The sequence below is a fragment of the Cheilinus undulatus genome, linkage group 17 (assembly GCF_018320785.1).
Source record: "Cheilinus undulatus linkage group 17, ASM1832078v1, whole genome shotgun sequence".
NCBI classification, from domain to species: Eukaryota; Metazoa; Chordata; class Actinopteri; order Labriformes; family Labridae; genus Cheilinus; species Cheilinus undulatus.
The window spans coordinates 26,722,753-26,744,623 of NC_054881.1; the positions used below are offsets into that span (position 1 = coordinate 26,722,753).

At 39.0% G+C, this 21,871-nt stretch overlaps 1 protein-coding gene across 1 annotated transcript in view; it reads left to right on the forward strand.

Moving 5' to 3' along the window:
* Positions 1-8,751: 8,751 nt before the first annotated feature.
* The window catches only part of si:dkey-247m21.3 (5-hydroxytryptamine receptor 4), a 38,722-nt gene continuing 25,602 nt past the window's right edge, over positions 8,752-21,871 (forward strand). Inside the window, exons 1-5 of the mRNA XM_041811499.1 lie at positions 8,752-8,774; positions 9,218-9,391; positions 12,864-13,064; positions 13,788-13,941; positions 15,844-16,508. Of these exons, the coding sequence (XP_041667433.1) occupies positions 8,752-8,774; positions 9,218-9,391; positions 12,864-13,064; positions 13,788-13,941; positions 15,844-16,508 (1,217 nt within the window). The remainder of the gene's footprint in view (positions 8,775-9,217; positions 9,392-12,863; positions 13,065-13,787; positions 13,942-15,843; positions 16,509-21,871) is intronic.

Genomic DNA, 21,871 nt, shown 5'->3' on the forward strand with positions numbered 1-21,871 from the left:
ACCTCCAGGATCTTTGCCGCATTCATTTTATCCTCTACCTTTACAGTCTTCCAGGGTGGGCTGCTGAGGAGCATCTCCACAGCATGATGCTGCCACCACTGTGCCTCACAGTGGGGGCGGTGTGTTTGTGGTGATGTGCAGAGTTTGGTGTCCGTCTTGTCTGATGGCCAAAAAGCCCTTTTTTTTTCTTATCAGACCAACTAAGACCACGGAGTCTCTCACATGCCTTTGGTAAACTTTTGTCAAGATTTAATCTGAGTTTGCTTCAACAGTTTTTGTATTCATCCCCTGATTTGTACTTTTCAATAACCTTTTCTCCTAGCTGCTTGGAGTGTTCCTTTGTCTTCGCGGTGTAACTGTAGCCAGGAATACTGATTAACCAGTCACTGGAGACACGTTCACTGCACTCAGGTGATCCCCATTTCACTAATTGTGAGACTACTAGCAACAATTGGCTGAACCTCTTTTGAATTAGGTCATTCACTTTAAAGGGGGTGAATATTTCTGCAAGCACACATTTTAACTTGTATAATTTTGTTTAATTTACATTACTTGGAAGAAATGTGACTTGACATTTAGGAGTTTGTTTTTGGGTTTAAAAAAGCCAAATTATATTGTCCATGTTTGATTTAAAAAAAACAAATCAAAGGGTAAAACATTCAAGTTGTTAAATACTTTTTATATACACTGTTTTGACTTGTGATTTGACTTATTATTTACCTAAAAATCACTGTGAATTCCAACCCATCATGAATATCAATATTTACCAGCAGCATGTTTACAGACACTTGAATATTCTTTTATACAGGCTGAGTAGAGATATTCTGCCATTGTAAAATAGCTGGCCTACCTCACTCAACCATCTAAATTAACAGGGGGATAATACCTCTCAGTCTCCTTGGAAACAGCGCCAAAGAAGACTCCTCCTCCTCCTCCTCATACAAACAGACAAAAATGCATATAAGCACACGCACACAGTTCAGCCTTCTCACAATCAGAGGTGTGAGATGATGTGAGAAGTATTTACTTCCCACCTGTCGAGAAAACAAAAGAGTGCCGAGTTAAAGAGCATTTAATTTGCTGCATTTGTTTTTGAACTGTGAATAAATGGGCATGAAACTCCACAGTTAAACTAAATTAATGTGATTTTCAACATAGACATTTGTTACAATAGTACTAATCTTGGCACACACTCATGGGCATCTTGTTAAGAGTCTACAAATGATTATATTTAGGTCTTTTTTAACACTTAAACATTGTATTTTTGTAGGTTTTTGGGTTAAATCAAGTGCTACAACCATTTTTTTAATCATTTTACGTTTCACTGTGGAGTGCCTAAAAGGATGCCAGAAAGTTATTAAAACAGTTTTATAGAACAGGAGCAGGAAATACTCTAGCTCTGATGTAAAATTAAAAATAGCCTTAATATCTTCACTGACCTCATGGCACATTGACAGTTTTAGGTACCAGGTTAAAAATAGTCCTATGACAAACTTAATTAAAAAAAATATTAAAAAATAACATAACAATTAATTCTATCCATCCTCCATCCATGTCTGCAGTGTTTTTGTTGCTTTGGTGCCTTTTGTTTGAATCGCCAAAAAATGTGCATTTAAATGACATATTCTGACACCTTTCAACAGCACCAATTGTCACCACTTGTCTACAAATGTGATTGATGTGTTAGCTGTTGAGGAAAAAGATAAGCGTGTGATTTAATGACATAAAGAGAAAAATCTTTTTAAGGGTCGTTTGTGACAGAGTATAACCTTCATCTTGAACAGCCAGGTTCAGACATGCAGTATATCAGGTAGGCAGTTTGTTCAGCCCTATAGATCAGGAAGTATCCCAGATGGCGAGTGAGCATCTTCTAATTACAGCTCGCATCAGATGAGTCAGTCAGTCCTCCTACATCGTCTGTCTGCCTGCATGTTGTTGTTTTTCAGTCAATCTCAGCTCTATCTGTCTATCTATCTATCTATCTATCTATCTATCTATCTATCTATCTATCTATGTATCTATCTATCTATCTATCTATCTATTAAACAAGAGTTGAATTGTGTTAGTAAATAACTGTGACAGACCTTCTGACAGCAACATGAAAAAGTGTTGAGAGCGCACATAGATTCTTCACAACACTTACGTTATTAACTAAAAGGATAGACTTTTATGTCGCATTTGTGTAATCTAAATGTTATAACTGTTTCTCACGGAGTTGAATTTAGAGTTTAGTTTATTTATGATTAATCCAAGACCAGATCAATTATGCAGCGACTCGTTGCACAGAGGTGGGTATGTAGAGAAAATTTGGTCTCATTGTTTTTGTTTTATTCTAATAACTGACACATTGAGCGATGCAGTCATAGGCACCAGTCAGGCCAGCTTAAAGGTGCAAAGGACTGGAAGATGCAGGTAGATTTAAGAGGGAAACTGGTTGTGCCACAGGAAATGGTTTCTGCTAGTTTGAGGCCTGACATTTGCAATTGTCACTTTCATTTAACAAGCACCTTAGCCCTGCTTATTGTACAATATCCTGCACTGTCTATTACTGCCTTGTTGTATCTCAAATACTGTAAAAAGCTCACTGTGGTAAAAGCCTCACCTTAAATGCATATTTGCACTCATTAATCTATTTACAGTACTAATAACTAAATCAATCTGTTTACTGTACTCACATTATTTAATCTTGCATGTGTTTTACTTTTGATCATGTCAGCATTCTTGCACCATTTACACATCTTGCAAACATACTTTCAATATACACAGATTTGTATATTGTCAAAAATACTAACACAAACTTGTACATATTCACATCTTTTTTTCTCTATAAAGTGCTGCTTATCTAGCTGTAACTTTTGGACAGTTGTTGTTCTTGTACAGGTGAAAACATATTTTTCCTTTGAGTTGTATATAGGCTAATTTGTGTTCTTCTGCAAAGGCTTGTATTTTTTTTATTTTAATTTTCTATTTAACTTTTGGTTAAGGCATAGTTTTTTAATTTGGATTTAAAGAGATAAAGGGTTAAAGAGCCTTTATTAGAGTCCAAAAAAGGATTCTGTTCTGTTTAACAATCAGCCTTTTTTTTCAAAGAAGCTTGTGTTCAAAGTCAGAAAAATTCTTAATACCTTTTAAAGGATTTTTTATTATAGTATTTTTTATATTATATTATATTGTATTAATAACCACTGTGAGCAATAAACCAGCAGAGCATAAAATAGTCAAAAAGCAACCAAACTTCTTCTTGCCTTCTGCTCTCTTGAGTTCACTTGAGTGTCAGTCACATGTGAAATGGACACGGTGAGCTGTGAAAATACACCTCCTTGGATGCACATCAGAGAGGATGGTCACAGTAACTCGCCAGGAATATGGCTAATCCACGTTCTCAAACTCTCTCTCTCTTCCTTTTTAGACGTATCATAAAAATTCAGGCCAAATATTTTTCTATTCCAGAAATCAGAATGTGTGAGAAACTGAATGAGCAGTGAGTAGGTTTAATTGTGGGTAGTGTTAGTTTTATTGTGTACTGATGACATACAGCTTTTATGAGAATGCTAATTTTAGGTGCTTTCTGGATGCAACCTGCAATCAGTCCTTTTTCAAGGTTCTATTGGAAACTGAGCACTTGGCATGAGACTGAATTACTAAAACAATCTCTAATCTGTTAACTATTGTTTGGAAGATCTTTTTTTGCAGCATGGTTTTTAAACATATTTCAGTATGTATACTAATGTTTCTGTCTCCAAGTCATTGATGTGGGTCCAGGCTTGTGTATAAAGGTTTAGGTCAACCCTAAATCAAACAATCAGTCTTGATTATCAGATAGAGACAAACAGAACAATGACCAAAAGTTTTTGCACATGTAACACAGCATAAATCCTCTTCATTAAAGACTATTAAATTTTGGTACGAGTGGCCCCTTGTAATGTGGTCTTGCCTATAGTGCAGGGCAAAAGAACAACAACAATAACATGCAACACATATAAATTTGTCAAATCTGATTAGGATGACTTTTATTACTCAGGAATGGCGATTGAAACCAGAAAACTGATGTATTTTTTGAAAGCCTGCTATCAATGATGTTAAAGCTTATTAATACTTCTATCAATGTCTTACAAGTTCTAGGATGTAACATTATTTTGTCTCATCACTGGTGTAAAATCTTACCAGTTCTTGCAGGGGTGAACAGAATCTCAAAGCACATCAGCATTGTTCATCAATTTAGACCAAAAGGTACCCTGGACTGTTGGCTTGAAGGAACATTCTTACTGCACGGGTGTAGCATTCAACCATAACACTGACTTCAGCAGCTCGATGACAGATTTCTTATTTTTTTTACATCTGCTCAGATTAGCTCTAAAAAGGGCTCCAGAATTTTGTAGCAAGTCCAGCTGGTTAAAAATATCAGTCCAGTGTTGAACTCCTTAATGAAATCAACAGGTCAGTTCAGTAAAAGTGACAAATAAATGAATAATAAGTGACCTTTTAACTTTTTAATTCAAGCTCTATCCAGCTTGTACCACTTCTGTTAGAAATGTATTGTCATTTCTTCTTTCCAATTCCAACTATCGAAAAGGATTGATAGCAGTATTGATAAGGACTTGGATTGATAAGGGGTATTAATAAGGGTATCATTATCAATAGAAATGAACAATCTCCATCCCTGGTCTTACTGACATATGAGTGTTACTTTGCTTATAATCAGCTGATCATCTGTTTCAAAGTTAGTATGGTGGTCATTGAGGTACTAAGGAACACGAACACTCAAAATATGGTCAGGCTCATAATAAACAGGCAGGTGATCCAACCATGACTGCTTGCTCAGCTGCTGCAACACTTTAGCTTCTGAGTCCTTCTTATGACATGATATGATAAGTTTTACTTGTACAGAAATGTAACCCTGATAAAGTCTATACACAACACTGACCTTCCGCTAACTGCCTCTATCACAGCTGTTCTCCATGTTTGTTTTCACTGAGTGTGAGTAAGTACAGCCTCCACCAGTCCAGCAGGGCAGAGAGTGAGTGTCACTCAGTGGGAAATTAAGTTCACATGCACTGTGGCCATGACAGAGTATGAATATGGACAAAATCTTTGTGACATCACCCATTTGGTTACTTGGGCAGACCTTTTAGACCGTTAATGGTGACAAACATTATGGAAATGCTGTCTCACCCTAACTTTCAGACGACTTGACACTTATGCAAAAAGGGCCAGGTTATCAGTAAAGTCAGTCATGCACCTTTTTATATCTATCTATATCTATATATCTATAACTATTCTCATCTTTCAGAACGTCAACAGGGTTTCCCATCAGTTACATAGACCATGCTGCTCTGTCATAGTCTAACTTTTATCACCATAGTCTGTTTTGCCCCACAAATATTAACTTTTCATTAAGCTGATGTCGCCATAATTCACAAGAGCTTCCTACTGTTTGGTGAAAGAGAAAACAATTTTTAAAAAGTCTATCTCTCACAGTTTGACTCAAAGTGAAGGATGTTTTCTAGCACAAAGGGCCTAAGTTGCATTTAACAAAAAATGGAGAGAGGTAAATCATATTTTGAGCTTAACTGCCCAAATAATGGAAAGTTGTTGTCTAAAAAAATCCCCTATTCATTTCAGCCCTTCGGCACACTATATAGAAAATGCATTGTCCAGCAGTGCAGGGGCAAAAGCATGGTTATGGCAGACCAGTGTGTATTAACAATAAAGCCATGGCTGACTAAAAACTTGTATTTTTGAATTGGTGGAGATGTAACTTCCGGGCCTTCTGTAGGCAGCCTCAAGTGGACATTTGAGGAATTGCCAGGTTTCCCTTTTTTTAACAATGAAAGTTGCCACTTGATTCCAACCTGGCTTTTCAGAATAAGGTTGCATTGCTTAAGGTATGACCTGAATCTTAGGAACGCATATGAAAATGGCCTAATCTGATTTGAAAATGCCACATCACTTGCACTTTACCTACAGAGTGAATGAAGAGTCTTTGTGTCCACTGACTGCTTGGATGATAATAAGTATCTGCCAACATTTTTTGTCTTATACCAACTCAGCAGCAGCGTCTTTACTTGCTTATTTTACAAAATAATAAAGGACAAATGTGTGTGCCAGGTGTTCATTCAAACTGTTCTAAATCACTTGGCAAGGGAATAATATATTTTCCTTCATTACATCCTAGACATTTTTTAAATATCCTCTGGAAATCACAGATGTTTTTCCTTGATTCCTCTTCCAACATTGAATTTACTGGATTGTGAACATTAGCATCTGTGTAATGGTGTGTGCTGAAATTTTATAATCTATTTTCTTTTTGTGTTATGAAAAGACCCTACTGGCCCTTATAAATAAACATAGTGTGTCTATGCCTCTCTATTCTCTGAAAGGAGGTGGATGTTGATATAAAACAACACTTCTTGTTATCTCAGGTTTGATTTCAGTGTCTGTCACATTATCAGGACATCTGAAAATACAGGAAAAAAACAATACGTTCGCTCAGAACAAATGTGTCACATCCCAGATCCTAAACATGTTGGAACTAGAGGTCTCAGGCTTTCTATGTCTCTGTGGGCCAACAGGAACAATACCAGTCGACTAGACCGGAGTAAAAACTCTATTCTGATATGAGACAAATAAAATAGAGTTTTTGCCAAATTCAGTCCAGTGGTCTTTCTAGATGACACAGAGAGAGTTATAAACTTACATCATACTGTTACAGCTATCGTTGAATGAATATCAGGTCAGGGAAACAAGACTTACGTTACTACATAATGTCCTGATGGGACAAACCATAAAAGGTGATCCAACTGAAGGAAGTACATCTTGTTGACGGGATCTTCGTCTGTCACAATCTTTCAACTGATGATGTTGACTCTTGAGTGCTATAAGACCAGACAGCTGTCATAAAACAGCAGAGACATGGTAGATGTTGTAATAGGTGCTTAAAGCTGATAAGGTTTCTGGAACCAGACCAATGAAAGCCTATCTGCTGTTCTTTAAATATATCCTTACCTTAGAATGACTCACAGAATGACTATAGCCATTAGTGGTCAATTTTTACACAAGTTAAACATCAGTTTTAAATATCGACAGAAACAGTATGTTCTTGTGTCTTGCGTAGGTTCAATAAATGCCTTGATGCTTTCTATAACAAACCTGTTTAAAGCCAGCAACACTAAAGAGGTAGTAGTGTGGGCCTGAAACTTACTGTATTATGCATGTGAACATCTTAAAATTTATTTAAGATAAAAATAAACATAGCACAAAAAGTAAGGAAATTTGTGTGTGGTAGACTTTTTCTTTGTTGTAACAATACTTCTTGGCAATAAATCTGTTGGAAAGCCCGTTAATTTCCCTTTTAAATGGTACCACATTTATAAGGAACATGCCTTTGTGGGATGAGCAGCAGAGCTGAGTATGTGGGTTGCCCCCATAAAAAATTTGCCAAATCTTAGTCAATGCCAAACAGCTTATTCTGCCGTTGAATTTTATTTGATCTTGTTTGGTGGATTTGATGATTGAAGTTTGAAGACAAGACATATTGTCAATTAAACAACTGATTCACTTTACAAACAGGAGCCTCAGCAGCCTGTGGAAGAGCCATAAACAGCCTCAACAGCCTGGCACCTCCTCCTCATGCTGGTCACCAGCCTGGTCACACACTGCTGTGGGATGGCATCCCATTCTTCAACCAGCATTTTTCCCAAGCTGACCCCACAAGTGTTCTGTGGGGTTGAGGTAGTCTCTGATAAACTCTGTGGGAGTGAGTGTTGTCATCTTGGAGGATAGAGTTCGGCCCCAGACAGTGGAGATATGGGATTGCTACTGGTTGCCAACACCAGCGCAAACAGGCCTGATGGTGAATGGCAGTCATGGCAGTTTTTTCCAGATTGCTGGGCAGAGAGCCATCAGCCATATCGTCCTGCAAACCTTGACTCCAAATCCGTAGATTTGTTGTTACAACAAAGAAATAATCTACCATACACAAATTTCCTTACTTTTTGTGCTAAGTTAATTCTTTTGCACTTCAAGTGCAAACCAGCACAGTAGCACATTACAGGTGCAAAGAACAGTTACCATAGCTGTTAGTTTTTGATGTTTAAATAAAAGAACACTGCGTTGCTTGATCACATGACAAACACAAAGTTTGACAAAAAGGATTCCTAGATGTTCTAGACAGATAGTAGACATTTTTATTTTGCTGCTGTGTGGCTGAACACTACATATCCACCACATAGCTGTGAGTCATGTTTTACCTGACCCTTTAAGTGTGCTGTCCTTCAAAAAGAAAATCCAGGAGCTCTTCCCACCCCAGAGATGCTTCAGGAGCTGATATCTGGCCTCTGACTTCACTTTACAGAGGAATAAGGAAAGAGAATTTCCCTTGTGGCGGTCACTTTAGCATTGTGTTGTTATTCCATTACAAAGACAAACCAACATGCTGATGGGATCTGGCAGAGACAGCTGCTGCCTGTTGCAGCCTGTTTGCCTTATAAATATCCTGCGCTTTCAAGCTGTGATCCAGTTACTTATTTGAGAAACAAATAACACATTTTTGGCGCCTTGATCTCTCACAGCATGGACAAACAAGACGAAATCCAGCCCCTTTTCGAGTGCAAGTGGGCCACTATTTTCTGAAAAGCTGGATTCTTGTTAGAGCAAAGAGGCATCTTGACTGTGTTTGTGTGTATGTCAACAGGGCCAGAGCATGGGGTGATGAGGAATATCCTCTTCTGATCTCAATGCAGATGACCAGTGATGGCCACAGCATCACCTCAACAGTAAGTCATAAATTTAAACCCATTATTTTGTCAAGATTAAAACAACAACAACTTTTTTCTACAAATCAAAAATTTCTTCAGTTAACCTCCGTCTAGATGCAATGGATGTTTTGGCCATCTTTGTTTTGTCTAATTGCTTGTAAAGTTGCTTTCTAATGAACAAAAAAAATAGGCCCATAATTCTCTCCAGTAAATAAGATGTTGGATGGCTGTAAAACCTGCATTATCCCGCCAGATGGTAGGTTGCATACTCTGTAGTGAGGTTGGCCCAGCACCAATATGTCACCATATAATATATGAAGTCAAACTGTTATAAGTAGTGCTGAAGTAGAGCACACCTGTTCGCTAAACTCTGTAAAAAGTCTTTTTTCTCTATTTTTAATCCTATTTTTCATCTATTTTATTGTCAGGTCATAATGCTAACTTAGATGTATTTTTTGCAGTTTGTTGGATGAAGTACCTAACACTGGCCAACAACAGGAACATCAGCAGCAGCAAGAATTTCTTCACTCACTGGAGACAGTTGTCCTCACTATCTTTCTGTCCATCATTATCATAATGACAGTGTTTGGTAACCTGCTGGTCATGGTGGCACTCTGCAAGGACAGACATTTACGGTGAGCCTTTTGTCTTTTCCAAAGCTAAAATCAGGAAAAAAATGGTTCAATTTGGATTGACAAGGATCTGTTATCAGCAGAGATCAGAATCAGTTGTACAGTCTTTGGGTGCTTTCATATTTTAAGCCTTTCCTCAGCTGCCTGTAAACTAAAACTTGGCTTGAATCATGGTTTATAGGATGTAGAATTGATGTTAAGCAAGCATTGACTTGAATGATACAACTGTATTGCCAACAGTGAGCTGTTTCCAACTACATATTTTAAGACTGACATGTTATTGTGAGGTATTCTGGTTAAAAGTTAACAACACAAGCACTTGCAAGTAGATTTTATGTGATACTAAGTTTTCCTGTTTAAAAAAATTGGAGACTTGTGTGGGACTCTTCTTTTAACCCCGCTCCCTCTGGATTTCTGACCATAACCACCCGCTCCTGAAGCATGTGCTATCCACTACCGCCCACACCTGCATAAGTCTGTCCAATCCTGCCCACATTCAGACATATTTTGACAATCCATGTTTACTTTCCAGAATAACAGACAGTGTGTTTGATTAAAGGATTAATGTGTTCACTTGAGCACCACCTTGACAAAGATTCCTCCATGAATGAACGACAAGTCTAGAAAACAACCGCAGCACTCACATCCCTGTCATTCTTAAAAATGCCACACATAGATAAAAAGACTGTTGGGAGTCTTGGACTGATTTACCTCCTGGTTATGGCTTAGTAATAGCAATGTCAGAGTAATATTTACCAACCTTATTTACACATGATTTATCATCATGTTTTTTTAAAGTCATTTCCTGATCTGTGGAAAGTTTGTACATCATAAAAACCGCAGCGCATCTCCATCAGCTCTCAGTAAATTCATCTTTACTCTATTTACATCATACTGTTACCATCACAGCCCGTGTCATTAGTCCTTAATGCAACAAAGCCAATTTGCATGGAAAGGGGTGTTTTTTCCCCCTTGCTACTGCATAATGGCTCAGCATCTCCTCGCACCAGTGCGTTTGTGGTGACTGCACCACAACACAATAAGAGGAGCATTAAAGCTGGGCCTTTTGAGTTATTGACATAGTTTTAGAGAGTGCACCTCATTTTCGAGCTTTAAAAAGCAGCACACTGTTTGGCTGCACAGAGACAGACACATAATCAAACATTTTATGCAGCACCGCCAACTACAACTGACATACGGTCACGGACGAAAGTATTGGCACCCCTGGAATTTTTCCAGAAAATACACCATTTCTCCCAGAAATTGTTGCAATTACAAATGTTTTTGGTATACATGTGTTTATTACCTTTGTGTGCATTGGAACAACACAAAAAATCAGAAGAAAAAAGACAAAATTGACATAATTTTACACAAAACTCAAAAAATGGGCTGGACAAAATTATTGGCACCCTTTTAAAACTGTGGGTGAATCATTTTAATTCAAGCATGTGATGCTCATTTACACTCACCTCCGGCAGTAACAGGTGCTGACAATCTAGAAATCACACCTGAAGCCTGTTAGAATGAATAAAAGTTGACTCAGCCTTTGTGTTGTGTGCCTGTGTGTGTCACACCAAACATGGAGAAGAGAAAGAAGAGCCGAGAATTGTCTGAGGACTTAAGAAGCCAAATTGTGGAAAAATACGAACAATTTCAAGGTTACAAGACCATCTCCAGAGATCTAGAAATTTCTTTGTCCATTGTACGTAATATAATCAAGAAGTTTACAACCCATGGAACTGTGGCTAATCTCACTGGATGTGGACAGAAGAGAAAATTTGACAAAAGAATGCAACGCAGGATAGTTGGAATGGTGGATAAACATTCTCAGTCAACCTCCACACATATTCAGACTGTCCTGCAGACTCAGGGTGCAAAAGTGTCAGCTCGGACCATACGTCGTAATCTGAATGAGATGAAGCACTATGGCAGGAGACCGAGGAGAACCCCACTGCTGACAAAGAGACATTTAAAAAACAGACTGGAGTTTGCAAAAATGTACCTAAGTAAGCCTCAATCCTTCTGGGAGAACATTTTGTGGACAGATGAGACTAAGGTCGAGCTTTATGGAAAAGCACGTCATACTGTTTACAGAAAATGGAATGAGACCTACAAAGAAAAGAACACAGTACCTACAGTCAAACATGTTGGAGGGTCAAGGATGTTTTGGGGTTATTTTGTTGCCTCTGGCACTGGGTGCCTTGACTGTGTGCAAGGAATCATGAAATCTGGAGACTATCAAAAGATTTTGGGCCGCAATGTAAGGCCTAGTGTCAGAAAGCTGGGTCTGTGTAGGTAATGGGTGTTCCAGCAGGACAATGACCCCAAACGTACCTCAAAAAGCACCGAGAAATGTTTGGAAACAAAGCGCTGGAGAGTTCTGAAGTGGCCAGCAATGAGTCCAGATCTAAATCCCATTGAACACTTATAAAGAGATCTTAAAACTGCTGTTGCAAGAAGCACCCTTCAATTCTGAGAGATCTGGAGCAGTTTGCAAAAGAAGAGTGGTCCAAAATTCCAGTTGAGAGGTGTAAGAAACTTGTTGATGGTTATAGGAAGTGATTGGTTTCAGTTATGTTTTTTCCAAGGGTGTGCAACCAAATATTAAGTTGAAGGTGCCAATAATTTTTTCTGGCCCATTTTTTGAGTTTTGTGTAAAATTATGTCAATTTTGTCTTTTTTCTTCTGATTTTTTGTGTTGTTCCATTGCACATAAAGGCAATAAACACATGTATACCAAAAGCATCTGTAAATGCAACAATTTCTGGGAGAAATGGTGTATTTTCTGGAAAAATTCCAGGGGTGCCAATACTTCCGTCCATGACTGTATAACAGCAAATAAACTGTGAGTTCTAACACCAATGTGTGACACACCTCCTGTTTGATATGAGCCTGGAGAAGTGCTTTAAAGAGAGCTTAATTTAATCAGGGATCATTGCGGAGGTAGATCATCACATCCAGGTGTGCCAAATACATTTCCATGTGAGCGTGTTTAACCAAGTCCAGTTGTTTTACAGCTATGTCACTTTATCTCTCAATTAAAAAGAATAATCTGATTCATGTCCCCACTCTCTGATTTTTGTGTGTGTTTAAGAGCAAAGGCTGTCTCCTCTTTGGCATTGAGTGAGTGTATGTGTTATATAGGGGAAGTGATGTAATGGGGGATGGGGCAAACTGAAGCAAAAGTAGCAGGAATTTTGGATTTTAGAGATATCTGTACATATTTATGATTTTGTTATGGCACCAGTTCTGAACCAGTACACTCAAAAAGTCTTCAGAGAGGTATCAAGGACATATGGAGCAATGCTGTGGCATGTAAATCAAGACAGACAGACAAATAGACAGACAGACGGACAGACATAGCACCAGTTATAGTGGTAGTAAGACGTATCTTTGAATTCACCTAATGTTTTAATATTTGATATAAGGATTAATTTGAATTCTACCATGTTCCTCTCATATCCCCCTTTGTTAGAAAGAAGAAGACAAACTATTTCATTGTGTCACTGGCGTTTGCTGACTTGCTGGTTGCCGTGGTGGTGATGCCTTTCGCTGCAATCGAGCTGACCACCGGACAGTGGCGTTACGGAGAGATCTTCTGCCTGGTCAGAACATCTTTGGATGTTTTGTTAACTACAGCATCCATTCTGCATCTCTGCTGCATTGCACTAGACAGGTTTGTGTGAGTGGATGTAATGCCAAGGTTAGACTACAAGATCTTTTTGGCTTTTATGATGACTGCTGTCAAAGATTATGTGATCTCAGAGCCATGAATTTGTGCCAATGCTTGACCAACAGACATGACAGACTACATAGTGGTACTCAACCAATCATCACAACATATTTACTATACTAAACTGTATTTTTTGCCTATCAAGATGTTGAGATGAATGATCATAATGCTAACGACAGTTACTGTCTAGGTTGCTAAATTATGTCAGCTGTTTTATGTCAACATTTGGATTTTTTTTACTTCTTGCCCTCTACAAGAAAGCTGAGATATTGTCATCTTTTGCTTTATTATTTTGTTTGTTTACACCTGTGATTCCTACACATGCAGCACATTCTGTGTTTTCATTGGTCAATCCCACTGATGTGATGAAAAAAAATTATAGAGTGCAGATGAAAAAATCACATGTAACCTTGATACTGGGACATTATACGTGGGTGAAAACTATTGATTTCTATGGCCGATGTGTCCCAGAACCCTTTGAACATGGGCTCTGATGATGCTTACAATGTGTGGTCTAACCTTGGCATAAGAGAGCTAATGTGGAGGATTTTAACCTCATTCATAAGTTTTAACAAATTCATTTTTCTAGACACTTAAAGACTCAGAGGACTATTCATAAAACCAAGAACACTGCTACGTATTTAGTGCAAAAATATATTTTTCCAGGTATTATGCTATCTGCTGCCAGCCTCTGGTGTACAGGCACAAGATGACCCCCATCAGAGTTGCAGCGATGCTCAGCGGCTGCTGGCTGATCCCCACATTCATCTCCTTCCTTCCCATAATGCAAAGCTGGAACGCCATCGGCATTGAAGATATTGTAAGTTTTAGAGCTGAGATCAGAATATGAAGAGAGAGAGTTGACATAATAGGATGTCCCAAAATAATCACTTGTTACATTATCATTGTCATTATACATATTATTTTTATAACACATTTTTATGTGTGCATCAGTGAAATACTCTAGAATTCTCTCTACAGATTGATACTTTGTTAAAACATGCTGTCCTCTTAAGAGTGAGAGGCTCTCTGTGAGGGCAAACACAGCATCAAAATCTTCAGCTTCATATTCTGATTTTAATAATGTCTCCAATCCCTTGTAAAATGACGAGATAATACAGTGATCACACAAGTATTCCAGTTTCTGTGGAAGCTCTCTTGCTGTGAGCAAAGACAGCACTTCAACAAGCATTTCTTTTAGCTGGTTTGGAAATGTTTTGGCTAAGGTTATTTCAGAACTGCCTTAAAATGATCTGCAAGACTCCCAGAGGCAGAGGGGATAGATGAATTTATTCAGCCAGAGCTAATGAAATACACAACTCTTCTCTCTCTATTTGTCCAGACAGTGTAAAAAAAAACAAGAAAAAACAATGTCCTGTTTGTAAAAGCTGGCTGGATTTCTTGAACTCATATGTCAAAGACGAAAAGTGCATAAGACTTGAAATGCCTTATGTCTCCACATTTAAACCAGGCTTGACTGTAGAATGTTTGTATATGTTTGTCCGTACTTTGGTCATTAGTCTTTCTCTCTGGAATTTCAAAAATCTACACAACATGCCTACTTTGACCCAAAAAGGAATTGTTGTACACTTAAACAATTTTTCTTTTCAGCTGTCAAGAAGTAACAAGAACTGATTGAAAAACTGAGTTTGATTGTATTAGTATGGTAAAAACATGCTTAGTTTGACTCACGTCTGTACCGTGTTTAAAGAAGGGAAGAATGAAGCTCTACACTCTGGTAGAGGGGATTTGTATTAAGGAGTCTATCGAATTCAACATTCCTTTTTGTTTTATTTTACATTTTAGATGGTGTCCAACTTTTCTGGAACTAGGATTCTACATCTGATTTAATTGTTTGACTTTGTCCATCCCCATATTTAATTATTTTGTGGACCATTTCATCACACTTAGTCTTACATGCATTGTTTAACTTTGAGGAACAACATGAAAGACAAAGCGAGAGTGTAGTGCTCATGGAATTGATCATGGTGCACTGTTTTCTATTTAATACAGGGTTTTTATGCATATTTGCATATTTACTTTTTTTCAACTCCTCAGCCAAGGTAAAACCCTAATCAGAGAACACAAAGGTGCAAATGAAATACAACTTGACTGGCTGGTGGAGGGATATAACCATTGGATGACGATTTGAGTTAAATAACTGTAGAGTTACTACTCATCATCAGTGAAGGTTTGTTGTTATATGGTTGTCAAATATATTAACACTTCAGTACATTTGCACTACCATTTGTTAGAGATGTTACAATATCCTTTGGTTATACATTACATTGATAGTGTCAAAAAGGACCAATACTGCCAAGAAACAAAAAAAAACTATTTGACTGAAAGCTGCTGTGAGTAAGAGAGACAGCATAGATGGTGGAATAATAGAGAAGGACTAAAGAAAGCAAACTCCATTTTCATGACCTGAACTCTGATTAAGAAAAATAAAACAATTTCATCCATGGTTTCGTTCTAAATCAACTCACCTGCAAATGTTTGATAACTTTTTCTGCACTGTTTCTTTAGGAGGTAAGTGATAAAAAAGGATAAATACTCTACGTGAAATTTCTTGACTTTTTGTTATGGTGTCAAAACAGATATCAAGTAGTGTTTTTTTGTGACATCCAGGTTTAAATTCTCATTATAAAACCCAATTGCAGCCACAGATGAGACACTGCTTCTTTCTAATGTCTGTTATTTTTACTCACCCGCATCCCAGATTGAGGAAAGGCGAGCTCTGACAGGAGGCTCCAACGACACAAGCTGTGTGTTTTTGGTCAACCGGCCATACGCACTGATCTGCTCTGCTGTTGCCTTCTACGTCCCGTTAGCACTCATGGTCCTGGCCTACCAGCGTATCTACGTCACTGCCATGACCCATGTGCGACAGATTGAGACACTTCAGCGAGCAGGCTCTGCTCCTGTTTCTGGGACTGTTCCAATAATCACCATAAGGTCGTCTACTTCCTCAGATCCAATGGAGCATTATCGCTTTAGGACACCTATGGGCTCCTCCCATTCAGAGCATGCTCCGATAGCGAACAGCCGCATGCGTGTTGAGACTAAAGCGGCAAAGACACTAGCAGTAATAATGGGTTGTTTCTGTCTATGTTGGGCACCGTTCTTCATAACCAACGTGGTGGACCCCTTCATTCATTACTCAGTGCCCTGGCAGCTGTGGACAGCATGGTTATGGCTCGGGTACATCAACTCAGGGTTAAACCCCTTCCTTTACGCCTTTCTAAATCGGGCGTTTCGGAGAGCGTTTCTGGTGATTCTATGCTGTGGGGATGAGCGGTACGCGAGGAAGGCAAGCTGCTCATATGGACATGCCAACAGAGCATGCTCAGCTGCATCAGTGAATGGGACCTCCATGGCATTAAGGTAAATACACAATAAAACACACTTTGCTGGACTTTCCTGAAATATTTGACTGTAGTTGGTCCATCTGGTTGACAATGCAAATCAGATATTAATAGCATGTATGTTCTACAACAGATGGACCATTATAGTTGAGAGCGGTTTCAATGAAGCATTGATCTGTTGAACTGACCAAACATTTTTAAGGACATATGGAGGACACTGCTGATAATGATAAGGACAGGACTTCATAGAAAGTGACTGGATGAACTGGAAAAGTTCTTGAGTTAACTCGAAACAGAAGCTGCAATCGTTGCTGACTATTATTAGAGCCAGTCAGTGAAACAAACAAGGAAAGCTTTCAGCATTATTTTTTGCATATCTTTAAATAAAGAAATTATGTTCATTTCTGATAAAACTGCTGCTGTAGCTACATCCAAACTAATTGCTTCACCAACTTCTATTGCTAAACCCCACTCTTAACTACTGCAAAACCCCACTCTAAACAACTGTAAACTCATGGTGAGGCCAGTCGGGAGAAAAAGCAAGATCATCTATTCTGACGAGAAAAACGTCAGAAAAAAAAGTACCACTTTTGCTACATCTAAGCTAATTGCAACTCCTGTTCCCATTGCAGCAAATAATTATCAGACCAGCACAATCAATTTAGATTGGAGCTTTGCAAGATGCATCTGCTTGATGACCGACATGGAATCTGGCCAGTCCATCAGCTTTGCAAGGTCACACTTATGTTTTCACATCAGTTAACTAGTGAGTTAACTTGCTTTGTTTTTTAAATTTGTGAAAATAACACACTCCACTCTGGCATTAAATTGTGTGTACACTGCCTTGCCTGGGTCCATGACTTGGTATTAGATGGCTGAAATCAACTGACGGACAAATGTTTTCACAACACACCAGGCGATCCGACCTGCCCACTCACTTTCCTCCAAGCAAGCTCCTTTTTTATTCCTGTGCTAGCAGAACAGGCAAGTTGTGTTGTATAGCTCAGGGTAGCCACAGACAGACACCACAAGTTTCTCCTCCATTTTCTGGCTCAGTGAACCTCCGCCTACCCAGGTTGGTCCCCCTGAGATCTGATGATGTATTTTACTTAAGTCACCTGAGGTTCTCTATGCTGATTGGCCATCGCATGTAAGTGATTTGCTTGAGTTCAGATTTTTCAACTCGCGCCAATAACTGAATGAAGTGAGTGGCACATTTGCCTAATTCACACCAATTACTCACTTGATTTGTGCAATTTGCACCCCCCGAGGGTAACTTGCATCTACTCGCATCTTTACATTGACTTTGCATGTAATTAACGCGTGCTAATGATTTTATCCAGTCGGTCTACAATGTCCTCCCCAGCCCAACCAACTTCTTTCATGCTGATATGGGCCTGGAAGATACTCCACAGTGTCAACTCTGCCAGAAAGGAGGCTCACAAGAGCCCTGGAATAGGGGGGCATTGCGGAATGTGCAGGTGCTGAGGGTCAAAGCAGATGTTATCAGCACAGGGATCTCTTGCAGCAGACAGCAGCAACCAGCTAGTCCATCACTTTTGTCAAAGCAGGGGGGAAGCCTCAGCAGTGCCTTAGCCAAACAGCAAGGCTGCTGGCAATGGCACGGGACTGGCAGCTGAAGGCCGACCTGCTGAGGCAGCTCAGATTCCCAAGGAACATCGCAGTGACCACACCCAGGCCAGACATGGTTTTGGTGTCCAAAATAACGAGGAAAGTGGTCCTGCTGGAGTTGACTGTTCCTTGGGAAGATTGGAGGAAAAAGGCCTTTGAGAGGAAGAGGGCCACTGAGGAGCTGGCAGATGAGCGTCAGAGCAGGGGATGGTGGACCTGTTGCAACCCTATTGAGGTTGGGTGCAGAGGCTTTGCTGGCCAGTCTCTCATCAGGGCTCTCAAGATGTTAGGAGTGAAGGGACTGCACAATAGAAGGGCCATCAAGGGCATCACAGGTTGCTGCAGAAAAGGTGTTGAGATGGCTGTGGATCAAGCATGGTGATCCATGGACCACACAAGCTACTCAGATGCAAGCAGGGACCTGATCACCCCGGCTGGGTTGCTTGGGCGAGGGTGTATGATGTTGAAAGACCTGTCTGAGTTGCATCAAGAGGTGTTTGCTAGAACTCAACATGTACTTAATAGACTGCAAAAGAATTCAGTTCACATGCTTATTTCTATATGCTGCATAATGCTTACGTTTTTCTATTAGATCAATATTTGTCAAGTACATGGTGTATTACTGCTTACATTATTATTGACCTTTTTATTAGCTTTACAGCTGCTGCACCTCGCATCTATGCTAATAGCAGTGTTATGCTATTAAAAATTATTGCATTGTAAACACAGTAAAAAAGCGATGCCTAAAAGTCACTGCTGTCAATATCAGCCAGGAGGTTTGTTCTGCTGCCCTCAGGCTTCCATATGTTTTGAGTGTCCTACTCCATGTCTGTTACTCTTAGTTTTGTTGTTTGTTGTCACTTATAGATTTGGAAAGTTTGCAGCCATTCACTCTGGAGTGCTCTGGACTCTGATGCAGCAAAAGTTCCAGCAGGCCTTTGAAAATGTCCTACACTTAAGTTGTGTTACTTGTGCAATTTTTACACACAGAGGATATCTGGTACTTTTTATAACCATTATCACAGCTTATAAACTTTATTGCCTTAGTATTTATTGCCTTTATAAAGTCCTCAGTTAAAGCTGACAGAGAATCTAACAAAATTCCTGTTTGGCTTGCCAGTAAACCACATGTCCTGTTTAAGATATGAGTCATCAGATGTCATCTGTCCATGAAGCAGTGGCATACTTCTGAGCTCTGTGACATCTGAGGTGATGAAACAGTAGTGGACTAGTGGTCTGCTGTGATTAAGCTGTCTCAATAAGCCTCAAAGTCCTGGTAAGAGATAATGGATTTCACAAATGGACTTTCTCTGTTTAACCCAGGTTTTGGTCTTTAGGCTCTGATTGGATGAAAGTCATGAATATGAAAACAAAAAAAACAGTGAGATACAAAAAAGGTCACTGCTGCAGCAAAGGAAGATTCTGGAGAAAAATATGTCTAATTTACAGATTTCCAGTCTAAAGGGGGGTACTTATGTTCCTGTTATATATTCCCTGCAATGTGTAACACACTGAGACAGAACGTTGATATACACTATATGACCACACCTGTTCAGGTGTTTTAATCGGACCTGTTGGACCTGGTGTATAAAATCAATGCAGTCTCCATTTGCTAATGTTTGTGATACATAATTGCTCCTTCTGGAGAGCTCAGTGACTTCAAGCATGGTTCTATTATGGATGCCACCTTTGCAATAAGACAGTCTGTGAAATTTCAACCCTGCTGGATATTCCACAGTCAACTGTAAGTATTATTATGAGAGAGTGGAAGTGTTTAGGAACAACAGCAACTCAGCCACAAAGGGGATGACTAGGTAAAATCCCAGAGCAGGGTCAATGACTGTTAAGGGTCATGGTGAAGTAGCCAATGCCCTGCTGATTCCATAGCTGAAGCGTTACAAACTTCTGGCATTAATGTAAACACAGCAACAGTGCACCAGGAGTTTCGTGGAATAAGTTTTGAGCAACTGCATGCAAGCCTCACATCACCAAAATCAAATGCCTTTGGGATGAACTGGCACAGAGATTGTGAGCCAGGCGTTCACCTCCAATATCATGCCTGACTTCATAAATGCTGAACAGAATGAATCGGCACAAATTCCCACAAAATCACTCAAAAATCTTGTGGAAAGTCTTCTAAGAACAGTGGGTGCTGTTATAGCTGCAAAGGAGGGGCCACCTCCATATTAAAGTACATGTTTTAGAATACAGGATGGCAGGATTTTAAAAGAAAACCTAAACTTAACTTTGTGTCCTTTCATGTCATGCCTTTATTATTCTTAGACTGTGTGGGTGATTTGCTGAATTTTAGTAGTATACTAAGGAATATTAACTGAATCAAACAGAAGAGTCAGAACTGGGTCAGGTATGTTTATCACTATAATGAATTGGCTTCCATCATATACAGTGCATGCTACTGTTAGTGCACAGCTCTGTTCTATGGCTTTATTGATGTACTTTGTTGCAATTCCACAAGAGTCACTACAGATTACATAAGATGAGAATGTTTACTGCTGGTGGCGAATAGCGCCAGGGCAAAACAAAGAAATGATGGAACTTAAAGCCAAAACTTTTAACAAAATCTGCCCTGACCAGCTTGTTAGTTTAGAGAACATGATCATGCTGATGTGGTCTGAGCTTTGTAAAACAAAATGTGTTCTCTGGGGACGATGGAGTTGGTGACCTGCTTGTGTCTGCACTGTTTAACTTTAACACAATTATACACACATCATACTCACAAACAGACATAAGTAACAAAATATGGTAATGCACTAATTTGACACATCTATAAAATGTGTAGAAGTTCAGGTATTTAAGTGGCACTTTGTGATGTGGTTTAAGAATCTAATGATGCATACTCTTGACTTTTCATATAAAGCAAGAAAAAATGTTTTAGACCTAGTGATCACTACGTCACCTTGTTGATGTGTGCGTTACAAGTGTGTGTGTGTGTGTGTATTTTTTGAAAAAAAAAAAAAAAAAACCTGCCGACCTCATTCTTTGCAGCAGTCACAGTGGTTGTCCTTATAATGTGCATGTGGTCTGTGTGTGTTCCCTCTGTGTCTGTGTGGATTTTTTGGGCTCTCCTTTTGTGTGTACAGGAAACAGAGAAGCAAACAGTGTTAAGTCCAATCTGATGTCCTCTCTTTAAATCTGACTTGGACAGAAAACAGACTCAATCAGATAACAGCCGGCAGGGTACTGGAAAATGGAACTACTGGAGGAATCCCGTAGAATTGTTTTGCAGGCATTTGGGGGTAGATTGGTGGTGGATGGTGAATGTTTGTGTGTTTCTTTGTGGTTAACTTTTTGCGATCACACTGAAGAAAAATAGCCATAGGAAACTGTTGATTTGCTAAAGATCCATTATTTTTAGAACCGTAACTAAGTTTGCACTTTATGTAACTCTAGAACATTCTTACAAGTGTTTTTATAGAAGAAGTTTTGCCTTTTTAGCAAGCCTGTACTTTTTGATTTACCTGTCATCTGTGGTTGAACAACTGCATTTGCTTTTAATGGCAATGAAAATGTTTAATAGTGTGCGATCATGTTTATTATAAGCCATTCTAGTTTTCACATCCATTTAATTTTTTAGATTAAGATAGAAAAGAAAAACAGCCCAAGCTGTCCAAATCCTCTCATTTTATGCCAGTGTTTCTCAAATGAATTATATTCTTATTTCTCATCAACCTCTGATTTCTCAATTATGCATTTATTCATCTTTAGAAAAGAAAATCTTTTCTAAAGATT